The sequence below is a fragment of the Ictidomys tridecemlineatus genome, chromosome 8 (genome assembly GCF_052094955.1).
Source record: "Ictidomys tridecemlineatus isolate mIctTri1 chromosome 8, mIctTri1.hap1, whole genome shotgun sequence".
NCBI lineage: Eukaryota > Metazoa > Chordata > Mammalia > Rodentia > Sciuridae > Ictidomys > Ictidomys tridecemlineatus.
The window spans coordinates 128,519,510-128,540,039 of record NC_135484.1 but is presented as its reverse complement, the minus strand read 5'-3'; the positions used below and the strand labels follow the sequence as shown (position 1 = coordinate 128,540,039).

At 38.3% G+C, this 20,530-nt stretch overlaps 1 protein-coding gene across 1 annotated transcript; it reads right to left on the bottom strand.

Moving 5' to 3' along the window:
- Positions 1-8,320: 8,320 nt before the first annotated feature.
- On the bottom strand, positions 8,321-16,495 carry Gpx6 (glutathione peroxidase 6). Its single transcript, XM_005341922.3, has 5 exons — positions 16,396-16,495; positions 13,207-13,360; positions 10,874-10,991; positions 10,199-10,298; positions 8,321-8,903 (listed from the first exon to the last, which is right to left on the bottom strand). Exons 1-5 carry the CDS (start codon positions 16,480-16,482, stop codon positions 8,697-8,699), a joined length of 666 nt encoding a protein of 221 aa, XP_005341979.2. The 5' UTR covers positions 16,483-16,495; the 3' UTR covers positions 8,321-8,696.
- Between the last annotated feature and the right edge of the window lie 4,035 nt (positions 16,496-20,530).

The following is a 20,530-nucleotide window of genomic DNA, read 5'->3' as shown; positions in this document are numbered from 1 at the left end:
ATAAATCAAAAATTGATGTGGTAATTTTGATGGATTATCCCCTAGACATTAATGACAATTTTTTATGCCCAACAGCAACATTTGAGAACCTATTTACCATACCATGACCAGCAATGTTTATGAAATAGTAACAGCATTTATTTAGGGCTTATTGTTTATGGGGCATCTACTATCTTTACATTCTTAAGACTTAATCTTCATAAAAATCCTATGAAAATATTACTGTTTCCCCATACCTAACAGATAGGAAAACAAATTTTTTTTCAGTTTAAATAGATTGTTTAAAGAGAATGAACAGAAGAATCAAGCTTATATATCTAGGTTTGTAACAAAGGGTTTTGCTTTTGTTTTTTGTTTCTCAATTTGATGAAGAAGAATGGTGGGCTGGAGCTGTAGCTCAGTGGTAGAGCACTTGCCTGACACATGAGAGGTGCTGGGTTTGATCCTCAGCACCACATAAAAATAAGTGAATAAAATAAAGATGTTATGTCCATCTACAACTAAAAATATTAGAGAGAGAGAGAGAGAGAGAGAGAGAGAGAGGAAGGAAGAAGAAGAAGAAGAAGAAGAAGAAGAAGAAGAAGAAGAAGAAGAAGAAGAAGAAGAAGAAGAAGAAGAAGAAGAAGAAGAAGAAGAAGAAGAAGAAGAAGAAGAAGAAGAAGAAGAAGAAGAAGAAGAAGAAGAAGAAGAAGAAGAAGAAGAAGAAGAAGAAGAAGAAGAAGAAGAAGAAGAAGAAGAAGAAGAAGAAGAAGAAGAAGAAGAAGAAGAAGAAGAAGAAGAAGAAGAAGAAGAAGAAGAAGAAGAAGAAGAAGAAGAAGAAGAAGAAGAAGAAGAAGAAGAAGAAGAAGAAGAAGAAGAAGAAGAAGAAGAAGAAGAAGAAGAAGAAGAAGAAGAAGAAGAAGAAGAAGAAAGAAGGAAGAAGGAAGAAGAAGAAGGAAGAAGGAAGAAGGAAGAAGAAAGAAGAAGAAAGAAGAAGAAGAAAGAAGGAAAATTCTATAGATATTTTTCCCCTAAATATTTTTTCAAAAATTTTAAAGCCACTTGCTTTTCCTTTCTATGAAGTTACTTATAATCTTTTTCCCTTTTCCTTCAGATTATTTTTTCTTTGTTGATATATGTTATCTGTATTTTTTTTAATGTGTGTTCTTGTGTATGTTTAATGGGTTGTAAAATAGTGAGTTGAGACCATTGTCTTTCAGACACCAAAGAGAATCTAAAAGAATTAAAACAGTTTTACTCATCCCTTTACCAGGAAGCAAGAAAAGGTATACAGTCTGTAAGGAAAAGTTGGGGAAGAAGTAAAAATTCCTATCTGGGAACTGTTACCCTGCCCTAAAGCTTATACTGCTTAGGTGACCTAGCTGAATTTCTACCACACCCTAATCTTGCTTATATTTAAGGCCAGAAGACCAGAAGGCTGGAAAGCCCTCTTCAGGAGGGCTAGCTAAAAGTGGTTAGATCTTAGATGGCTGCCAGCATGACCTAGACAACCTCTAACCTCTTTATAATAAAAGACTTGAATATTACTCCCCATTGTTAGCTCACCCCTCTTCCTCATTTCTTTTACCCTTTACCTATAACCTTCTGTTCCTTGGGAAATAGGAAATTGATTTGTAAGTTTATTTCCCATTTCTCCTATTCTTGACCAAGAATAAAAGTCTCCACTATTCAATTGGTGCCAAGTCTTATTATTAGTTCCATAATTGTGACAGGGAAAAAGGGTCAAAATTGGGAACAAAATTTCCCAGAGATTCAAAGAAAATAATGCTTGTAATCTGAAACTTGAAAGAACAAGAGAAAACTTGTAGTGAGAGCAATGAAGGCAAAAGAAAATGAGAACTGGTTTTGACCCAAATCACAATATGGGTCAAATGAAAGATATGTGAAAGAAAATTATTTTGACATTTGTTAAATGGTAAGGAAAACTTCACTTAATATTGTTGTAATAGGTTAATATCATTGCAATAAGGAGAAAAGACTGAACACTGAACCCAACTCTGAATACAAAAGGGACAAGTGGAAATTTATAGCCAAAAAGCAGGGGAGGGGAGTTAGTGGATGGAAAATTACTAAGAAGAAACATCAAGGGAAGAGAGATTTTTTTGCTAAACTGGCCTAATAGGATTCTTGTTAACAGCAGGACAAGGGCTTACATATCAAGAATGAGGAGTAAAGAATTCAATCAGTTTACCTTACAGACACAAATCCCTCAATCTTTAACTTCCAGAAAGAATGCTTTGCCTTTTTGTTTCTTTTTCTTTTTGTTTCTTTTTTTTTTTTAAATGTATTTACAAGATCCTTTGACAATTTCCAACCCTGGGGCTTCTGACTTGCTGATAATCTCAAAGGATTTACCTACTACTTAACTAAAAACCCACCCATAAGAGTCCCCTTGCAACCAGTAATATATGACTAGACCCTCAGCGCCAATCTCAATTTGTTCAAAATGACTTCTATAATAATACAGCCAATAAAAAATTGTTCAAAATAAGTTACTCACTCCAGTGTTCCCCTATCTTCAAAAACTTCAGTCCTCAGTCCTTCTTCCCTAGACAGGATACTAATGTAGGGTTTTTGTTGTTGTTGTTTCTGGTGATTAGAACCCAGGGCCTTACTGTATGTAAAGCAAGTACTCTACTAACTGAGCTATATCCCTAGCCCCTTAAACCTGGGTCACCTAATTTGCAAATCTAATCTGTACCCAAATAAAAACTATCATTGCTTTGATTTTATGTTTGTTTATTATTTCTTGATTCACATTGTAAAGGATATTACAAAGGGTACAGATAAAAAGGTGCTTAAGGCAAGGTGGGTACATGAAGGGTACATTATCTATTCTTTATTCAGGGAGGCCATGCTCTAGAAATTTCCATGTGTTCTCCAAATCTTATTTTTTAGGGGTTTTTGTTTTGTTTTATGTTTTTGTTTTGTTTTAGTTATACATAGACACAACATCTTTATTTTATTTATTTATTTTTATGTGGTGCTGAGAATAGAACCTAGTATCTCACATGTTTGAGGCAAGCATTCTGACACTGAACCACAACCCCAGCCCCTGTTGTTTAGGGTTTTTATTGGAGGTTTCATCCCTATCACCCAGGAAAATGACAAGAGCTTTAGAAATTCTATGCTGGGAACCAGAAGTAGAATCTAAATATATGCAGTTGCCCATGACCCTAAAGTTATGTGACAAGGGTCCATTGCAGAGCTGAGGTAGCTCTCTCACTTGTGATCATGCCAGAAGGATTTCAGACATGTTGCTCTGAAAACATGGTCTGTGTAAGGGTCACAAATACCCCCACCACCTTTGGGTAACTTGTGTTATGGTATTTCTGGCAGATAACAGTTGTTTGCTAAGGAATGTAAATATTCTGTTGATTTTAGCCAAGCAGGGTTGTGGGTAAATTGTTTTTGTTAAAAAAAAAATGCTTGTGAGGGTCTGCACTATGGGTTCATGTTCCCACTGCTCACAACTATTACTTATCACTATCGGACACCAAAATCTGAAGAAACTCAAGTCTCATATAAAATGACCTGGCATTTGTATATAATCTATGTAGTCCTCCTCTATACTTTAAATCTTCTCTAGGTGACTTAAAATAACCAATCCAATATAAAATGCCATGCAAATGATTGTATACTGTGTTGTTAAGGGAATAATTAAAGAAAAAAGTCTGTACATGGTCAGTACAAGCACAATATTTTTTTCCTAAATACAGTATTTTCCATCTGTGATTGTTTGAATCCACCAATGCAGTATGGCTGTGGCTGTGAACAGGAGTCTGTAACCACATGATTACAATAGAAATTCTCCTCACTCATTGTATGTCAAAATGGCAAATGTTTCTGCAAATTCTCCATTGCTTAAAGCAGTAGTCCTCAAACTTTAGCAAGAATTAAGATCACCCGGAAGGCTTTTGAAAACCCTAATTGCTGGGCCTACTCCCAGAATTTCTGATTCAGTGAGTCTAAGAAAGATATGAAAAGTATATTTCTAAAAAAAAATCTCCAGTAATACTACCGCTACTGGCCAGGGACCACACTTTGTGAAGCATTTTCCTAGGAATAGAAGTCACGAAAGGGAAAATGGTGATTGAGTGAAGGATTGTCAGTGTCCTTTTCTCAGGGTCTCCACTGGGGATCATCCTGAATATTGAGTTGTTTGTGAGGGGGTGATAGATGCCTATGGTCTTACCAAATTTGCTCTACTGGGATAGTGGTGCCACCTCCACTAGCACTGAATGTTGGCTATTAATGGCTTACAGCTGAAATTCTTTAGAGTATTTTCTTCAGCCAAAGGGAGTGCCTTTAAGCCCCAAGGGTGAACCCACAAGCCAAAGAATGACTGCATTACAAAGGCCATCCCTCTTCCTTCCAGAGGGGACCATCATAGTGTAATTTATTCTGATGCTAAACTCCATTAGACTGGATTTCAGGAAATAAGACATAAAGGAAATTGCATCTTTACTTCTCTTTCCCCTGCCCTATCCTGCTTCATGGATTCCCTTTCTTTTGAGATGGCTCTCCTAATTATTTATGTGTGTCTGAGTCCCAGATTCTGTTTGTAGGGAACAAAAACCAAGTCAAGAGTTTGTGAGACCACAGGAACAAGATTTGATGTGTTCTGGAATGAACCATGGCCTATTATTTTTCATAGAAACATGGAGCAAAAGTTATTCTAATTAGGTTTCCGGTCTTGTGGCTTCTAGCACTGACACAGACACATCCAAAAGCTAAAAAATGCCAGTGTCCACACAATCCACAGGGAAGATGTTGCATTCACAAATTAACTCATATAGAGGAGACTATACTGGAATCTTATATCCAGAAATGGGCTACTGAGTAAATCTTGGGATAGGATAATTAGAAGGTCTGAGTCCTGGTTTTCTGGGAATTTAGAACCTTCTGAACCTGCCTGAGAACCCTCCCCAAAGGTTTTGTGATCAATAGTGCATAGAAATTCCAGATGTGTCATAGGTTCTCAGTGGTATTGTGGCTTTATGGAACTAACTAGCTCCAATTTACCTGATGTGCCTGAGATGTGGGAACTTCTTATTGGAAGGAAAAGTTCCATAGCAAGAGCAACTCCTGTGATGAAAATCATAGTCACTATGATAGCAATAACAATCATTTAGCTCCTATAATAGACGAGACCTCTTGAGCCACTCTTGGGAAGTCCACCTCTTCCCAGAAGTTTCTGTGTATAGCTTTCCTTGGTCACTGAGAACTATAATGGGGATTGGTTGAGGAGAAGAGAATTAGAATTTTTTTCTTTATCCTCTTTCTATAAAAATTTTTACATTATTATCAACATTTTTGTCATTGTTTGCAACATTCTAATCTGCTTACCCAACACCTGTCATCCCTTGGCAGACATTTTTTGTTTCTACTTTTCCTGACTTTGGCTCTTCTCATAACATTTACTTTTCTCTTCGGAGGACAGCCACTGGAGGGCATCAGAAGTATAGAGGTTGAATTTTTCAGAGCCACAGCAAGATTGCAAACTCTCACAGATATTCCAGCACAATATGCTTAAATTAAAGGCTCTTTCTTCACTACTTTAGGAATGTTGCTCCCCTTGAGCATTTACTTCTCTACAGCAACAATGCCTGAGATGGTAATGATAGTAATAATAATCTAACTTCTCTCTCTTTTATTTTTTAAATTTGTTCTTTTTAGTTATACATAACAGTAGAGTATACTTTGACATATTTATACAAACATGGAGCAAAACTTATTCTAATTAGGTTTCCAGTTTTGTGCTTGAACATAATGTGAAGATTCACTGTGGTATATTCATATATGTACATAAATAATCTAGCTTCTATAAGACTAGATAAACCAGTATCTGAAAAGAGTTGTATACACTGTGTCACCTCATCCTCCACCCACTTGCTGGACCTTACTTATCCTGATCTGAAAATAGTCAACAGATCTGAAACTCTCTGGAGAACTGTTGAGGTCTGGGGATGGCTTTAAGAACTTCAGAGATTGAGAAGAATTCAAAATTAACACACATTTCTCAATACCACTTGTGGCTAATTCTGTTATGTCCTTACTGTCCTTAAAACTGCTATGGCACCAGATAAAGGATAATGAAAGTCTCAAATCCTATAGTTTATGGTCAAGAATGGCCAGATTTTTTTTTAAAAAAAATTCATTTCCCTATTAGATTTTGAATTCAAGAAAGCAAAGCATCCAAATTTTTTATTTTTCTCTTATGTGCCTGCCACTTAGAAATTTTAGGTTCTTAAAAATAACTTTCCTAATCAAAGGGAGATCAGTAGAGGAAAGGGAACAAGGGATAGGAGGAGGGGAGGGATGGAAGAAGTGCTAGGGCCCATTATATCATTAAATTTTGTGCATGTATAAATATGTAACAACAACTCTTATTGTTAGGTAGGTACAGCAATAAAAAATATACTAATAAAAAATGTGGAAATAAAAATAAATTTTTAAAATAAAAAAAATCATTTTCGTAATCATTTCTGTTTAGTTTGTCAATTTCCATGTTCCTATATAAAAAATTAAGTCAGAGATTGGGGGGGAGGGGAATCTCCACACTTAATGGCTTGCTTTTGTTACTTTTCAAACCACTCCCTCTGGCATTTTGCCAGGCACCATCCAGACTTGTTTACCAACTCTAACATTCCCCTGGCAAAATACCAGGTGTTATTTTGACTTGTTTACAGACCTTAACAAGAGATCATATTTCTACTTAAGTATGCAGCAGAATTATGATCCCCATAATGTTTGATGTTACTCACTGATATATACTGCTTCTGAAACAATTCTTCCCACCCCACCCTCTCTCTCACAAATACACACACATAATGTTATATTTCCTGCACTTTTGTGTGGTGTTATGGATTAAACCTAGGTATACTCTTACCACTGAACTACATCTTCAGTCCTTTTTTATTTTTTATTTTGAGACAAGATCTTGCTGGGTTGCTGTGGATCTTGCTAAATTGCTGAGGCTGGCCTTAAACTCTTTGCCATGCCAGACTTAAGTGTAAAATATTTTAAAGTGCAGCCACCTGTGCCAAAATAATCTATTGAAAATAAGAGAAAAGCAACTATTTTATTTTCCTTCTCACCTAATATTTTCTTTCCTTTGTGTCTTATTTCCTGAAATCTCAGTCTATTATAAAATATTTAGTTTCAATTATAAAACTATGGGAGACTAACCTCGTACTTGACTGAGTTAACTCCCCTGCTGGGCAATGAGGCCTTAGGCACCCATGCTGCTATACTGTCCCGCTCTTCTAGGGTTCGAGTGACTGTGTCTTCCTACAGCCCCATGGGTGAAGCTACACTCAACTATTCCTTTGTAATATAATCCCTTGCCCTGTTTAGGACAGAATCTTCCATGGAACTGCCTTGTGTGTGTCCCCTTCTCTTACTGTGTCCTTGGGTGTGGCCTACCTAGATGTCAGTCAACCTGCTGACATGAAAATAGACTCAGCCCCCTGAAACCTGACCCCTTGCCTCATTTGAATAGCTTTTCCTCAATAAAATGGGTCAGGGCAGGGGTGCCTGTGTCTGTGTGTGTGTGTGTGTGTGTGTGTGTGTGTGTGTGTGTGGGAGGGCACTCTCTCTCTTTCTGCGGACCCTTAAGGTCAGAGGAGCCATCACAGAGACCCCAAAGAAAAAGGTATTTGTGTCTCTTGTGTGGTTATTTTCCGCAGCCCAGTCAGCCCAGTTTATCTGGAGTGACCCCTGAGCCTTTTAGTCACGAACTGAAACAACAAAGGGAAAGTCGGGCTTTTCAGAGGTGTTTTGAATCTCCAATTAGGAGTTTTTTTGTTTTCTTTTTTTTTTGATACATTTTTTATATTTTTTCTGCTTTTATGTGTATTCAGATTTTAATAGTATGAAAATTTTATAAACAGAAATTTATGTGTATTTATTAGAAGTGGGGGGAGGGGGAGAGGGAGGATTCTTTCAGAAGCAAGAACTTCTCTCATACAGGCGCTTAGCCAGGAGACCTGAATAGGAGGCATAGAGGCGTCTGACATTAAGAGGTCAGTGCTCCCACTGGGGATGTAGCTTAGTGGTAGAGTGCCTGCCTAACATGCATGAGGCCCTGGATTTGATTGCAGCACCCCACACACTCACAAAAGAGATCACAGCAGCTGTATGTCTACAGTTTCACCCAGTAATTTTGAATGTGCCAAGGTAAGCTCTAAAGTGCTTTTGAGAGAAATAAAATTCTGAGAAGCAAAGTAAGGAGGTTAAGAAATCAGGAACAAAGAATAGGTATGAATGCAGACAAAATGTGGGACTGGAAAAACATCATTGAAACCAAGTTGCTGCAGAATTTTTTTTTTATTTTTTTTATTTGTGTCAATGATATGCTTAAAGTTGGGGAGACTTACAGTGAGGAGAAAACCCATGTTCAGAATGAAAGGACATTCCTGCCCAGGTGCCATGACCTGAATGCACTAAGGGACAGGCACCAAGGAAGGTTCTGGTGGGGTCCGGCTCAGAGGGGCTTTAGGACCCACCATCATGGAAATGCCCCTCCTTTTATGTGAGGTGAGGTTTTTGCTCTCACTGTGTCTCCAGAATCCTACACTAGAATTATAGAGTGGCAGAGGAATAAAGGAGAACGAAGCAAGGAGAGCAAGTTTAACAAAGCATGCCCTCCTTGGAGGACAGTGAGGCTAGGAAGGTGACCTAGAGAGTCTTGTCTACTGGGTATCAAACTGCTTTAGGTATTCCAGGATGTCCAATTTGACTGTACTGACTGGAATCTGGTGGAACCAGCGCATGACAGGGACTCCATCAGGCCCCACCAGGAACTTCTCAAAGTTCCAGCGGATATCATGGACCTTCATGGGCTCCCAGAAGAGTTGTTTTGAAGAACCCAAAAGTTCAGAGGTTGGAGGGCAGGAATTCTGGAGTACAGATATGAAAAATGGAAAAATAAGTTTATTTCTGCTTCTATGTGGTCTGGTCTTCTTCCTACACCTAGGGGGTTTTCTTGCCATTATTATTTCCTCTATTATACATTTTAATATATTAACTATTTAAGATACTTCTAGTCAACCATAGACATTTCAATGTATCATCACCAATACACCAAATACCAAACAACCAGAAGGTAAAAAGCATAACAATAAACAGAGAGCACTCTCCCTTTGTCTCTCTTCTATTCCCATGATTTTATCATGGTATATCAGTAAAAGAGTATCTTCCATTTTCTTAGGCAAGTCATATTCTTTTTTAATTCTTTTTTTATTTATTTTTTATGTGATGCTGAGCATCGAACTCAGAGCCTCACACATGCTAGGCAAGTGCTCTACCACTGAGCCACAACCCCAGATGAGGGCAAGTCATATTCTATAGTTTTATTTTTCTTAGGTAAAAAATAATAGGTTGGTTTAAAGGAATAAGTCCCAGAATTAGGATTTCATAGGCCCCCCCAAAAAAATTCAATAGCTATTTTTTAAATACTAATATAGAATTATCAACATTCATTTTGACATAAGAATATACTATAGCCATAAAGGACTTTTCAATATTAGGCTTAGCTGCTCAAAAATGATGATATCACTATTTTTTGAGTAATAAAAAGTCAATTTATATGGTGTAACCTAATGGTAATTTGTTATGGATAAATTATAGTCTTTTATATGCAATAGGTTGGGATTTATTGAAAACTTTCTATATTGTCCACCCCACCCCCTGTTCACTGTGGTTGGGTGAAAATATCAAGAACCAGACTTGTCCTGCAGATAAGAATTTGGGGACAAGGGTACTAAGATATCCTAGGGAGTCCTTCTATCCTAGTATTCTCTTGTTTTAATGTTCTGTAATTCAAAATTCACTTACCATATGACACTCTACCCTATCCATATCTGTGTTTGTCTCCTGAATAAATATATGAGTTTATTCAGGAAAGAGGATTCATCCTATTAGTATTTGTTAACTCATTGTACAGCATAGTCCTTTGCACATGTTAGGGATTTAATAAATTATTATTAATGAATGAATTATTATCATTCAGTAAGGGAGGTTAGTTCATGTCAGAGCTATCAGATATTACATGTTTCCTCTACTTGAAGCCAAGTCTTCATAGGAGTTATTGCCATAATTTTTAACAGAAAATCTCTTTTTAACACAAGCCCCTTTGCTTTCAGTTTATCTCTACCGATAGAAACCAATCCATGCCAAGTTTATGTTTACTCACCTTGAGGAATGTAAAGACCTTCTGTTCTTTTTCTCCATTTACATCACCTTTCTCAAAGAGCTGAAAATTGGGGACAAAGCCACCACCTGGACGCACATACCTGCAGGAACCAATGGGGATCCAAATTAAGACAAGAAAGGATAGTAATGCTACCAAACTTTACCACAAAAAGAAATCAGAGATTAAAACGAAGATGTTGTAGACAAAGAAGGTAAAGAGAGGGTCCCCAAGAATCAGGATTTTAACCATAGACTCTAAGGAGCCAATAAAGAATTCCAAGAAATTGGGAAGGCAAGTTTCCTGATTCATTTTCATTTCCTGTATTCCCTCCTTTTCTCCTGGACTTCTTTTCTAGTAAATCCTCCCGTGGTTTGACCATCAAAAAAATTCAACGGTAGAGAGAACAGGCCAGGGGTGTAGTTCAGTGGTAGAGTTTGTTTATCATTGACCCTGGGTTCAAAAAAAAACAAAAAGAAAAAGAAAATGGGGAGAGCAAATATTTGAACACTGCCAACACGGACAGATTGAATCCAAAGCTTCATAGCATTGTGGTGATATTCTTCAACCCATTTGATCTATCAACCACCCGAGAAATTCCTAGAATGGGAGGGCCTCTAGGCAGAATGAGGAAGGGGAATCATGACAGCCTCTGCAGGACCCCATGCAGGCACTCACTTGAGCCCAGAGAGAATCTCTGAGTTTTTTCCTGGTTCTTGTTTTCCAAATTGATTACAAGGAAAGCCCAACACAATGACATCTAAATGCTTCAGCTCCTCCTGCAGTGCATTCAGTTCTGTAGGTAGAGGACAGTATAGGTCAACTAGTCAGAAGCCCTACCTCAACCAGTGAAAGACCACTAGATTTATCCATTTATCACATGAATAACCAGAAGACTATGAAAGAAGAGTTTCTAGTTATAGAGACGGATCAGGCAGATCAAAAAACTATCACACAAGTTTCCAGAATCTCATCGGAGTTGTTGCCAGTTTAGTGTTTCCCATAACTGGCTATACTTCACCTTCCAATAGAAGCTCTTATTTAAAGCAAACAAACACAGACTGGTTAGTCTTGCAAAGCATCCTATTTGATTGTGAAGAGAAGCCGGACTTGAATTCTGCTGCCTTTGTTAGTTGATGGGTTTGATTGAGCAAATATTTTTTCAAGAAAAAGGCAAACGGAATGGACATATTACCCTCCTCTCCCCTCCCCTATATGTCCCACGGTGACACAACCCGACACTTCAATCAAGTTCCAAGGAGCACTCTGCTGGGAGTGGTAGAGGGAATCAGAGAAATTCCAAGCCTGGCTCCAAAGCATTCTCTACTTTCTCATTAATTCGAGTGATCTAACTGATGCCATTTCCCTGGATCACTCAACAGGATCCCAGGTCACAAACTCCAAATTTCTCTTTGCCACTGTCAGGAAGCCTCCGACTTACCTGACTAGATTTGTGCCAGGATTTCCATCTTCAGCTATTTTTAGTTCAGATTTATTCAGTCCCCAGAACCACCCACAGCCAGACTCATTTAGACTCAGCTCTGCTGGCACTTCCCCTAAGAACTCCGAACCTCTTCCCTTCCTATGTTTCTTCAAATTCTGTCCACACCTCAGCTCCTTCTTCTCTTTGGCTATCAAGAGTACTTCCTTCTTTAAGAAAAAAAATTGCTTTTTGGTTGTAGTTGGGCACAATGCCTTTATTTTATTCATTTATTTTTAATGTGGTGCTGAGGATCGAACCTAGGGTCTCCCACATATGCAGTGAGCGCTCTACCACTGAGCCACAACCCTATGCCATGAGTTTTTCCTTCTTATAGCTGAAAACTTAGCAGACCTTGATTGTAGGGCTTTGGCAAGTTCCTTTGACTCTCATATGAGTTCATTTCCTCATATGGAGTAAAATTTGAATGAGATGCTCTCTAAAATTCTCATAAACAAGGTCAATAAATTATATCATAGCAACACAATGGATAACTTCAACTTAAAAATGAATGAGAAAACTCACCATGTAACTGACACAGAATAACATCCAAGATATTTTATTATGTGAAAAGCAAGATACAGAATCAGAGAGACACAGACAGAAGAGGAGGAAGAAGAAGAAGAAGAAAATATTTGCTTATAGTTGCATAAAAGATTTCTGGAAATATATATCATAAAATTTTAACAACAGTTGCCTAAAAGAAAGAGAAAATGAACAGTGTCCCTGTTGAACCCTTTTGTATCTTTTGAATTTTGAACGTTGTGAATGAATTACCTATTCATTCAACACATAAATTTAAATTAGGGACTGGGATATAGCTCAGTGGAAGAGTACAGACTTTCTACACGTAAGGCCCTGGTTTCAATCCCCAGCACTACAAAGAAGAAGAGAAAGAAAAGAAACAAGAAAGAAAGAAAGAAAAAAAACAGAACTAAATGAAAGCAGTTTTAAAAGCAGGTTCATGTCCCATGCATCCACCATTCACGCATTATGAATTTTTATATTTACCATATTTTCCAAATTTAACCATTTGAAAGAAAGAAAATTTAGACTTACTAAATGATACTAAACTCTCATTCGGATTCTTATAATTAGGTACATTAGGTACTGCACGCTTACTCTCTCTCTCAGATCCCCAGTCCTGGGGATCAGACTCAGGGCTATATTCACAAACCCCTAATCTGTACTTTTGTGAGTATCTTTTTGTTAAACAATGTATCTAATAATTTCTGAGAAGGCCAATGGTTGCCTGTAATATATGTTCCCCTTAGGATATAGATATGTTCAGGGTACAGCTATTCCTAGTAATCTTTGATCAAATCTTTGGGAAAGTCTAAATTCTCAAATCTGGAGATATTTCTTCTGGCATTCTAAGAAGCAGAGCAATAAAAGGATTCAGGGGAATAGACTCTCACATCTTCACTTATCCCATCTCCCACCCACAATGACACATTAGTAAAACAGTCAAGAATTAGAATATGGCTATCTGACAAAACTAGTTCACAAAGAGTTGAACTTTAGTTCTTACCAGGATACTGAGCTGTCAAGCCTCAATAGGTGGCCACGTTGACGAAGAGGACATGCTTGCCAGCATACTTTTTGAACTGGATGTACTCCTCACCACTGAGAGTGAGGGCTCCATACTCATAGATGGTGCCAGTCACCCCTTTGTTGCAATCCATCTGAAATGTAACAAAACTATAATATAATCCTATAAACAATAACTCCCAACATCTGTGGATTTGTGGTGGTGGGGGGAGAGTATTGTTTGTTTTGTTTCCTGGAGCAGGGTGTGTGTGGGGGGGGGTACTAGGGATTGAACCTAAGGGGTGCTTAACCACTGAGCCACATCTCTCTTTTTTTTTCTTTTTTCTTTTGACACAGGGCCTGGCTAAGTTACTGAGGTTGGTCTTGAACTTCTATTCCTCCTGTCTCAGCCTCCCCAGTCACTGGGATTACAGGTGTGTGACACCACACCTGGCTCTGTGGACTTTTTAAAAGAATTTAAATGTTTCGTGTAATATCTTGAAGTTTTAACAAGTGAAGATAATCTTTTCGTGTAAAATTTTAGTTCGAGCAGATGCCACAATGGGAATTTTTGTCTTTTAACGTACAAGTAGCCTTTCTTACTAAGAAAAAGTCACATGGATATCATTCTGTCACTGGTACCTACAAAACTCATTTGCAGTATCCCCTTCTTATCCTTATATTGTGGAGAAACATTCTGGACTGCTCAAGGATTAGGAATTATAATTATAAGCACAAATAGCTAAAGTTTTCTGCCTACAAGCATGCCAAGATAAAAGGGCAGATAGGACTTGAAATAAAAGTCTAAGATGTTGTTATTTGATAAGAAAGATCAGATTACTGGCAATGTGGAAAAAAAGTCATAGAATTTTAGAGCACTTTAAAATGAGCTTCAAGTGATCTCAGTCCATAAAGGCCTGCCCCATTCATGGAAGGAACTGCCCATGGGTGACTGCTGTGCAGAGTGTGGCAAGAAGCTTGTTATCATCTTTTGTAGGTTCAGTCACAAGAATATCAGGCAACAACTTCTCCTCCACCATCCTTAGAGAAAAGGAGGCAGGCCCCCCCCCCTGTATGTTTCTTTAAATCTGTATGTTACTATGTATATATGTTAACACAAATATTTGGAAACTTTAGTCTAAGAAACTTACTGTGGGGCTGGGGATGTGGCTCAAGCAGTAATGTGCGGGGCGCTGAGTTCGATCCTCAGCACCACATAAAAAAATTTTAAAAATAAATAAAGATGTTGTGTCCATCGAAAACTGAAAAATAAATATTAAAAAATTCTCTCTCTCTCTCTCTCTCTCTCTCTCTCTCTCTCTCTCTCTCTCCTCTCTCTCTCTTTAAAAAAAAAAAACTCACTGTGATGGGGTTGTCTCATATATGCCTGCATTTTATTTGCCTTCGTGCCTTTCTTGCTAAAGTAAGAAAAAGTCAGGGGCTGGGGATGTGGCTCAAGCGGTAGCACGCTTGCCTAGCATGCGTGCGGCCCGGGTTCGATCCTCAGCAGCACCACATACCAACAAAGATGTTGTGTCCGCCAAGAACTAAGAAAAAAATAAATAAATGTTAAAATTCTCTCTCTCTGTCCCCCTCTGCCTCTCACTCTCTCTTTAAAAAAAAATAAAAAAATAAAAAAAAATAAAGTAAGAAAAAGTCACTTGGAAATCATTCTGTGTACTGTCTTTTATGTGCCTCTATCCTCCTTGCCTTCTTGTTACCTTTGCTCTGGACTCGACAACTTTCAAAATTTGTTTATCATCCTATGAACTGGCATGTAGAATCCCAAGAAAATTGCCAATTTGAAAGGCTCCATCTTTCCTGTCCAGTTTTCAGTTCTGCACCATTTTGAAGAGTCAGGAAACCCTAGAACACAGTCTTTCATTTACAAGACAGTTTTCTACCTCAGGAATTTCACCTGCACCAGTAGCTGGATGCCCTTAACAGTAGACTGTGCCCTCACTTGAAGATATGCTGTGATCTTCCTATAGCTGCAATTTTTAAACATTTTATAGCATCATCTTAGACTTCATATGGAGTTCAAAACAGATCAAACCCAAAGCTCAGGTGTGAGGACATGCACAAGTATCAACTGAGAACATTTTAGAAATACAAATCCTGTTTCCCCCCAAGACAAACAATCAGAAACTCTTGGGTTGGAGCCCAACCACCTGTGCAACAAGCTCTCTAGGTAAGTCTTTTTGAGCTAAGTCTGGGGATCATTGCACTATAGGATAGGCATTGTTCACCTTTTACAAAGGAGAGAAAGAAGCCAACAAAAGATATGTAATTAGCCTAAGGCCACAAATGAGGCTGAGGTTTTGTTGTTCTGTTTTGTTGGTACTGAGAGTTTGTATGCTAGAGAAGAGCTCTACCAGTGAGCCACATCTCCACTTCTGGGACCCAGTTTTTGAAAGAGTTTGTCTGATTTTAAAATTCTGGATCTCAAGTCATCAACTTTGATCTCCACCCTACATCTGTGAACACATATACAACATTCACAGTGGTGGCTACCATTGTGGGGACTTTCCTGAATAACATCAAGCAACTTGGAGCAGCACCAAGATCTAAGAAAAAGTTCTCTTACTCCAAGCTAAGCCTTTTCACCACCTCAGCATATAACCTTTCCTAATATCAGTTAACAGAAAACTACCCTGTCCTTCTTCTTATTAGTATTCTTTATTATCCCCTGAAGAAAAATTACTTTTTTCCTGACCCTGAATCTCCTGGAGCATTCCAATAGCAACTTCTTCATGTTTTCCCTCTGGGTTTCTGGTCCAAAAGTCTCTCCAAGAGCAACAAGTTCAGTTTCCCTCCCAGTCTATTTGCTATTTTATGCTTTTTTTTTTTTTCCTGAGATCCATAGGGCTGCCTCTCAGTTACAGACCAGTATGAAAGGGACAAGTGAGGGTCTGTCAAAGAGCACCAGGGGAAAGTGGCAAAAGAGAATGCACTGGAGGCAGACTTCATGCACTGCCTGGCTCACCCATATTCTGCTCAAAGAGTTACTGGGTGCAGAGAAAATATATGTAAAACACATAAGGCAGGAGAGATGTGGCAAAAGTCTGCAAAGAAAGGTTTGGAGGGGGGATCTCATCCTTCAAGGAGAGGAGAGAATTCCTAACATCTCTTGCAACCAAGTTAGTCTTCACATGTTGAAATCAGCCTGGATCCCCTGTGGGTTACCCACCTTCACCATTTGTGGCTTCAGGATCTCCTGACAGAAGCCAATCAGGAACAACGGAAAAAGACAAGTGGCCTGGAACTGCCAGTTCATGGTTCCTACTAGGAGGTCTAGGAGAGTCTGAGGTCCCCTAGAATCTTGGCCACTTTTGAGTCCCTGGCAGCCACCAGTTTGAAAATATGCCATCCAATCTCAGAGCAGCATTCATACACACCCACTCTCACTCCCTCTCTCTTCCTTTTTCTCCTTCCCACCTCTCCATCCCTGCCCCTTTGGGATGTGAGACCTGCACGTGTTCCAATCTTGAAGGTGAAAGCTTCCTTCTTTGGAACCTGAGGCACTATCCCTCCTCTCTCCAAGTGACTGGCAATTCCCCTAAGTGATTGGCTCCGTATTCAGGAAGCAAAACCATCTCCACTGAATCAGAATATGCTTTTGTTAAAAAGGATTTTGTTTAAAAAAAATCCTCACATAATTTGTATGCAAACTAAGTTTTAAGATATTTACCTCAGATGACTATTTATCCTTTGTCCTTTCCCCTCAAACTTCCAAGACTCAGACAGATCATTATGTTTTCTAATTATGAAGTCCAGTGTGGGAGCCTGAGTGTCTCAGATTCTGACCAGAAGCCCTTCCCCTGGAGAAGGGTTTGTTATTGCAGGAGTAGCACAAATGAGGGTACACATACACAGTAGAAAGTTGTCAAGGAGAAAACTTTAAAGTCCGAGTTAGGGAACTATCCTGGACTTGAGATTCATCCTCTGCTATAAGCCATTATTGTGAGGTACTAATAAGATAACAACCAGACAGCTGTTGCAAAGAATTTGGACTGGGAAGTGGTATAGAGCTGTTTTCCCTAGCTACCTCCTCTTCCTCTCTGCTATCATCTATCTGGTTTTCACTGCCAGCTTAGGTTATGAAACCCTTGTTAGTTGAAAATTCTTCCTTTTCAGCTCTAAGCCTATTGTCATCCAGCCCCCTCCACTTGCCCTGCCTCTTCCAGGTTCACAAAAGGCCTTAAACTGCCTCTTGGAACTTAAGTCTGGGTGAACTGAATTCTTGTGAACTCTCTTGGAAGACAAGGTTTTTGTTATCTCAGATTTCTGAGCTCTTCTCAAAGACCTGTAATCTATGGCTTGATCGCTGATACCTGATCCATCTATGCAGGTCCCTAAGGCATTTAGTCACTCATGCAGAAGTCTTACCTCTTGTGGCATATTCCCAACCTCTTGAACCTTTCTCAATTCAAAGAATGGCTGAATCTTAGGCTATAATTTCCCAATTTACAAATGTAAAAATAAATATTTTCCCAAAGTTATAGATCTAGTAATAATATCAAACTGGGACTCATACTTGAGTGTGTTCTCATCTCCAATCCAAACTCTTCCAGGGTAAATAATGGTCCCCACAAATATCAGGTTTTAATCCCTGGAATCTGTAAATGTTATCTAATACAGCAAATACTTTTTTAAGTGTGATTAAAATAAGGATTTTGAGGTGGATGGATTATCCTGGATTATCTGGCTGGGCCTTAAATGCAATCACATGTATCCTTGGAGGCAGGGGGAGAGCTTACTACACAAGACAAGGAGATATATGACAATGGAGGCTACAAGTTGCAGTGATGTCAGGAAAGGGTCATGAGACTGCCTTTCAATTTTATTCCTTTTTAAAAATTATTTTTCTAGAGTAGACACTGAGATGGGCACTCAGGAGGGATGGTAACTGTAACTCTGTGGCAGGGAACAGAGACTGGTCTCCAGTGCTAGTTTCTTTCTTTCCTACTTGGCTAAGAAGTTAGAAGTCTACAGTATATGTTCAAAAAATCTTGTGGGAAACCTAACTAAAACAAATAAATTGAAGTAAAAAATAAATAATTCATTTGTAAAATTATTTTTCTAATTAATAAAATTTTATTTTCCATGTTTGATAGATTATTTTGAAGCATATATACATTGTGGAATGACTAAATCTAGCTAATTAACATATGCATCACTTCACATATTTACCATTTGTGTGGTGAGAACACTTTATATCCATTCCCTTAGCATTTTTAAGACTATAGTATATTGCTAATTATTGTCACCATGTTGTGCAATGTATTTCCTGAATTAATTTTTCTTGTCTAACTGAAAAATTTTATCCTCTGATCAACATCCCCCAAGCCCTATCCCTAACCACCCTTGTCCCTAGTGTTAGAAATACAGAGGTGGCACAAGAAATCAATGCTTATGTAAGTGGGTGGCAAAGCAAACTTTTCTTCTGACAGAAGGATGTGCTATAGAACGTGGCTAGCAAGTACACTTGGGCAGGCAGTCTGCCTATTTGTTTTTTGCCCTGACTGGAGGACTCTGGGTATAATCTATGTGATTTAAAGTTAGGGCAGGCAAAGGGAAGGGCTATAATTAAAATGACTACAATTGAATCCAATTGAATACCACCATTCTACTCTCCCTACTTCCTTGAGATTAACATTTTTGGATTCCACACATGAGTGAGATTATGTGATATTTGTCTTTCTGTTCCTAGCTTATTTCATGTAACATAATGTCCTGCAGTTCTATCCCTCTTGCTGCAAATGACAAATTTTTTTTCTTTTTATGAAGGAATAATATTCCATTGCGTATGTGAACCATATTTTCTTTATCCATTCATGTGTTCATGAGTACTTACACTGATTTTATATCTTGGCTATTGTAAATAATGCTAACAAACATGGGGGTCAGACATCTCTGACATACTGATTTCAGTTCCTTTGCCTCCTCTTCACAACTTCCACCAGAACCACACATTAAATCTTTGTGTTATGGAAAGGTTGGTCCTTGTCCCTGATGCCACTCCAATAATGAGGACATGGTTTTGAGAAAAAGGAAAAAAAGAAGTTTTATTGCTTTGCTCACAAAGGAGAAACATAGGGGGCTCCTGTCCCAGATGTGATTCTGTCCATTAGAGGGAACAGAGGGCTTTTAAAGAGGTGATGCAAAGGCTACATTCCAAGTGTGCCTTGTCGGGTCAAGTTCACTTGTAGATTTGAGAGAGAGCCATTTCTTAGATCATCAGGACAAGTAACTTGGCCTATGATGGGAATAAGGGTAGTCTTGCTTTACACAGGATTAAGGATGATGAAAGGGAGAAGAGAAAGGAAAAAAAATGTCAGTTTTAAAATAAGCCACAGTGGCAGAGCAGCAAGAGTTATATTCAAAGCATGAATACTAAGTTGTATTCCCACCAATAGTGTACAAGGTTCCATTTTCTCCACCTCTTTGCCAACACTTATTGGTTTTTTTGTTTTTGTTTTTGTTTTTGCTTTTTTTTTTTTTTGATCATATCCTTCCTAAAAGGTATGAGGTAATATCTCATTATGAGGTTGTTTTGCTCAATTTTTTTGTCCTGGGAACCGAATACTGGGGCACTCTACCCCTGAGTAACATCTCCAGATTTTCTTACTTTTTATTTTTGAGAGTCTCATTTAGTTGTGGAGGCTGGTCTCAAGCTCACAGTCTTCCTGTATTTGCTCCCCAAGACACTGGGATTTCAAGTATGGGCCACCACACCCAAGTCACTGTAGTATTAATTTGCATTTCCTCTGATAAGTAGTGATACTGATTATTTTTTTCATATTCACATTGGCCATTTGTGTCTTCTCTTGAGACATATGTTTATTCATATCCTTTGCCCTGTTCTTTAGTTTTTGATAGTATGTTTCTCATTTCTGTCCGAGTTCTCACCAGAAGCATCTTTAACATCCTTATTTCTACTAACAGTCAATTCAAGGAATTCTAAGATTTTCTATGATACATCTTAAAATTCTTCTAGCCTTCTACCCATTTTTTAATTTCAAAGCCACTTCAACATTTTTATGTATTTGTTACAACAGCATAAACTCTATATTACTTTCCTGTAGCTTTTATAAACGCAAAATGATGCAGACCTCAGCAGACTCAGGGAAGCTGTTTATTCATTTGCAGACTCAGGCAACACTGGGACTCATTTTCTGGATGCAAAAATGGCTGTTGGTTACAGAGGGGATTTTAGTTTGATAGGGTGTGATGAGGGTGATTTAATCATTGGAAACTGTGTGCCAAGGCCAATGTCTCGGCTTGGCACCAGAATCACGAGGCACTCACAGCTTTGTAGGTTC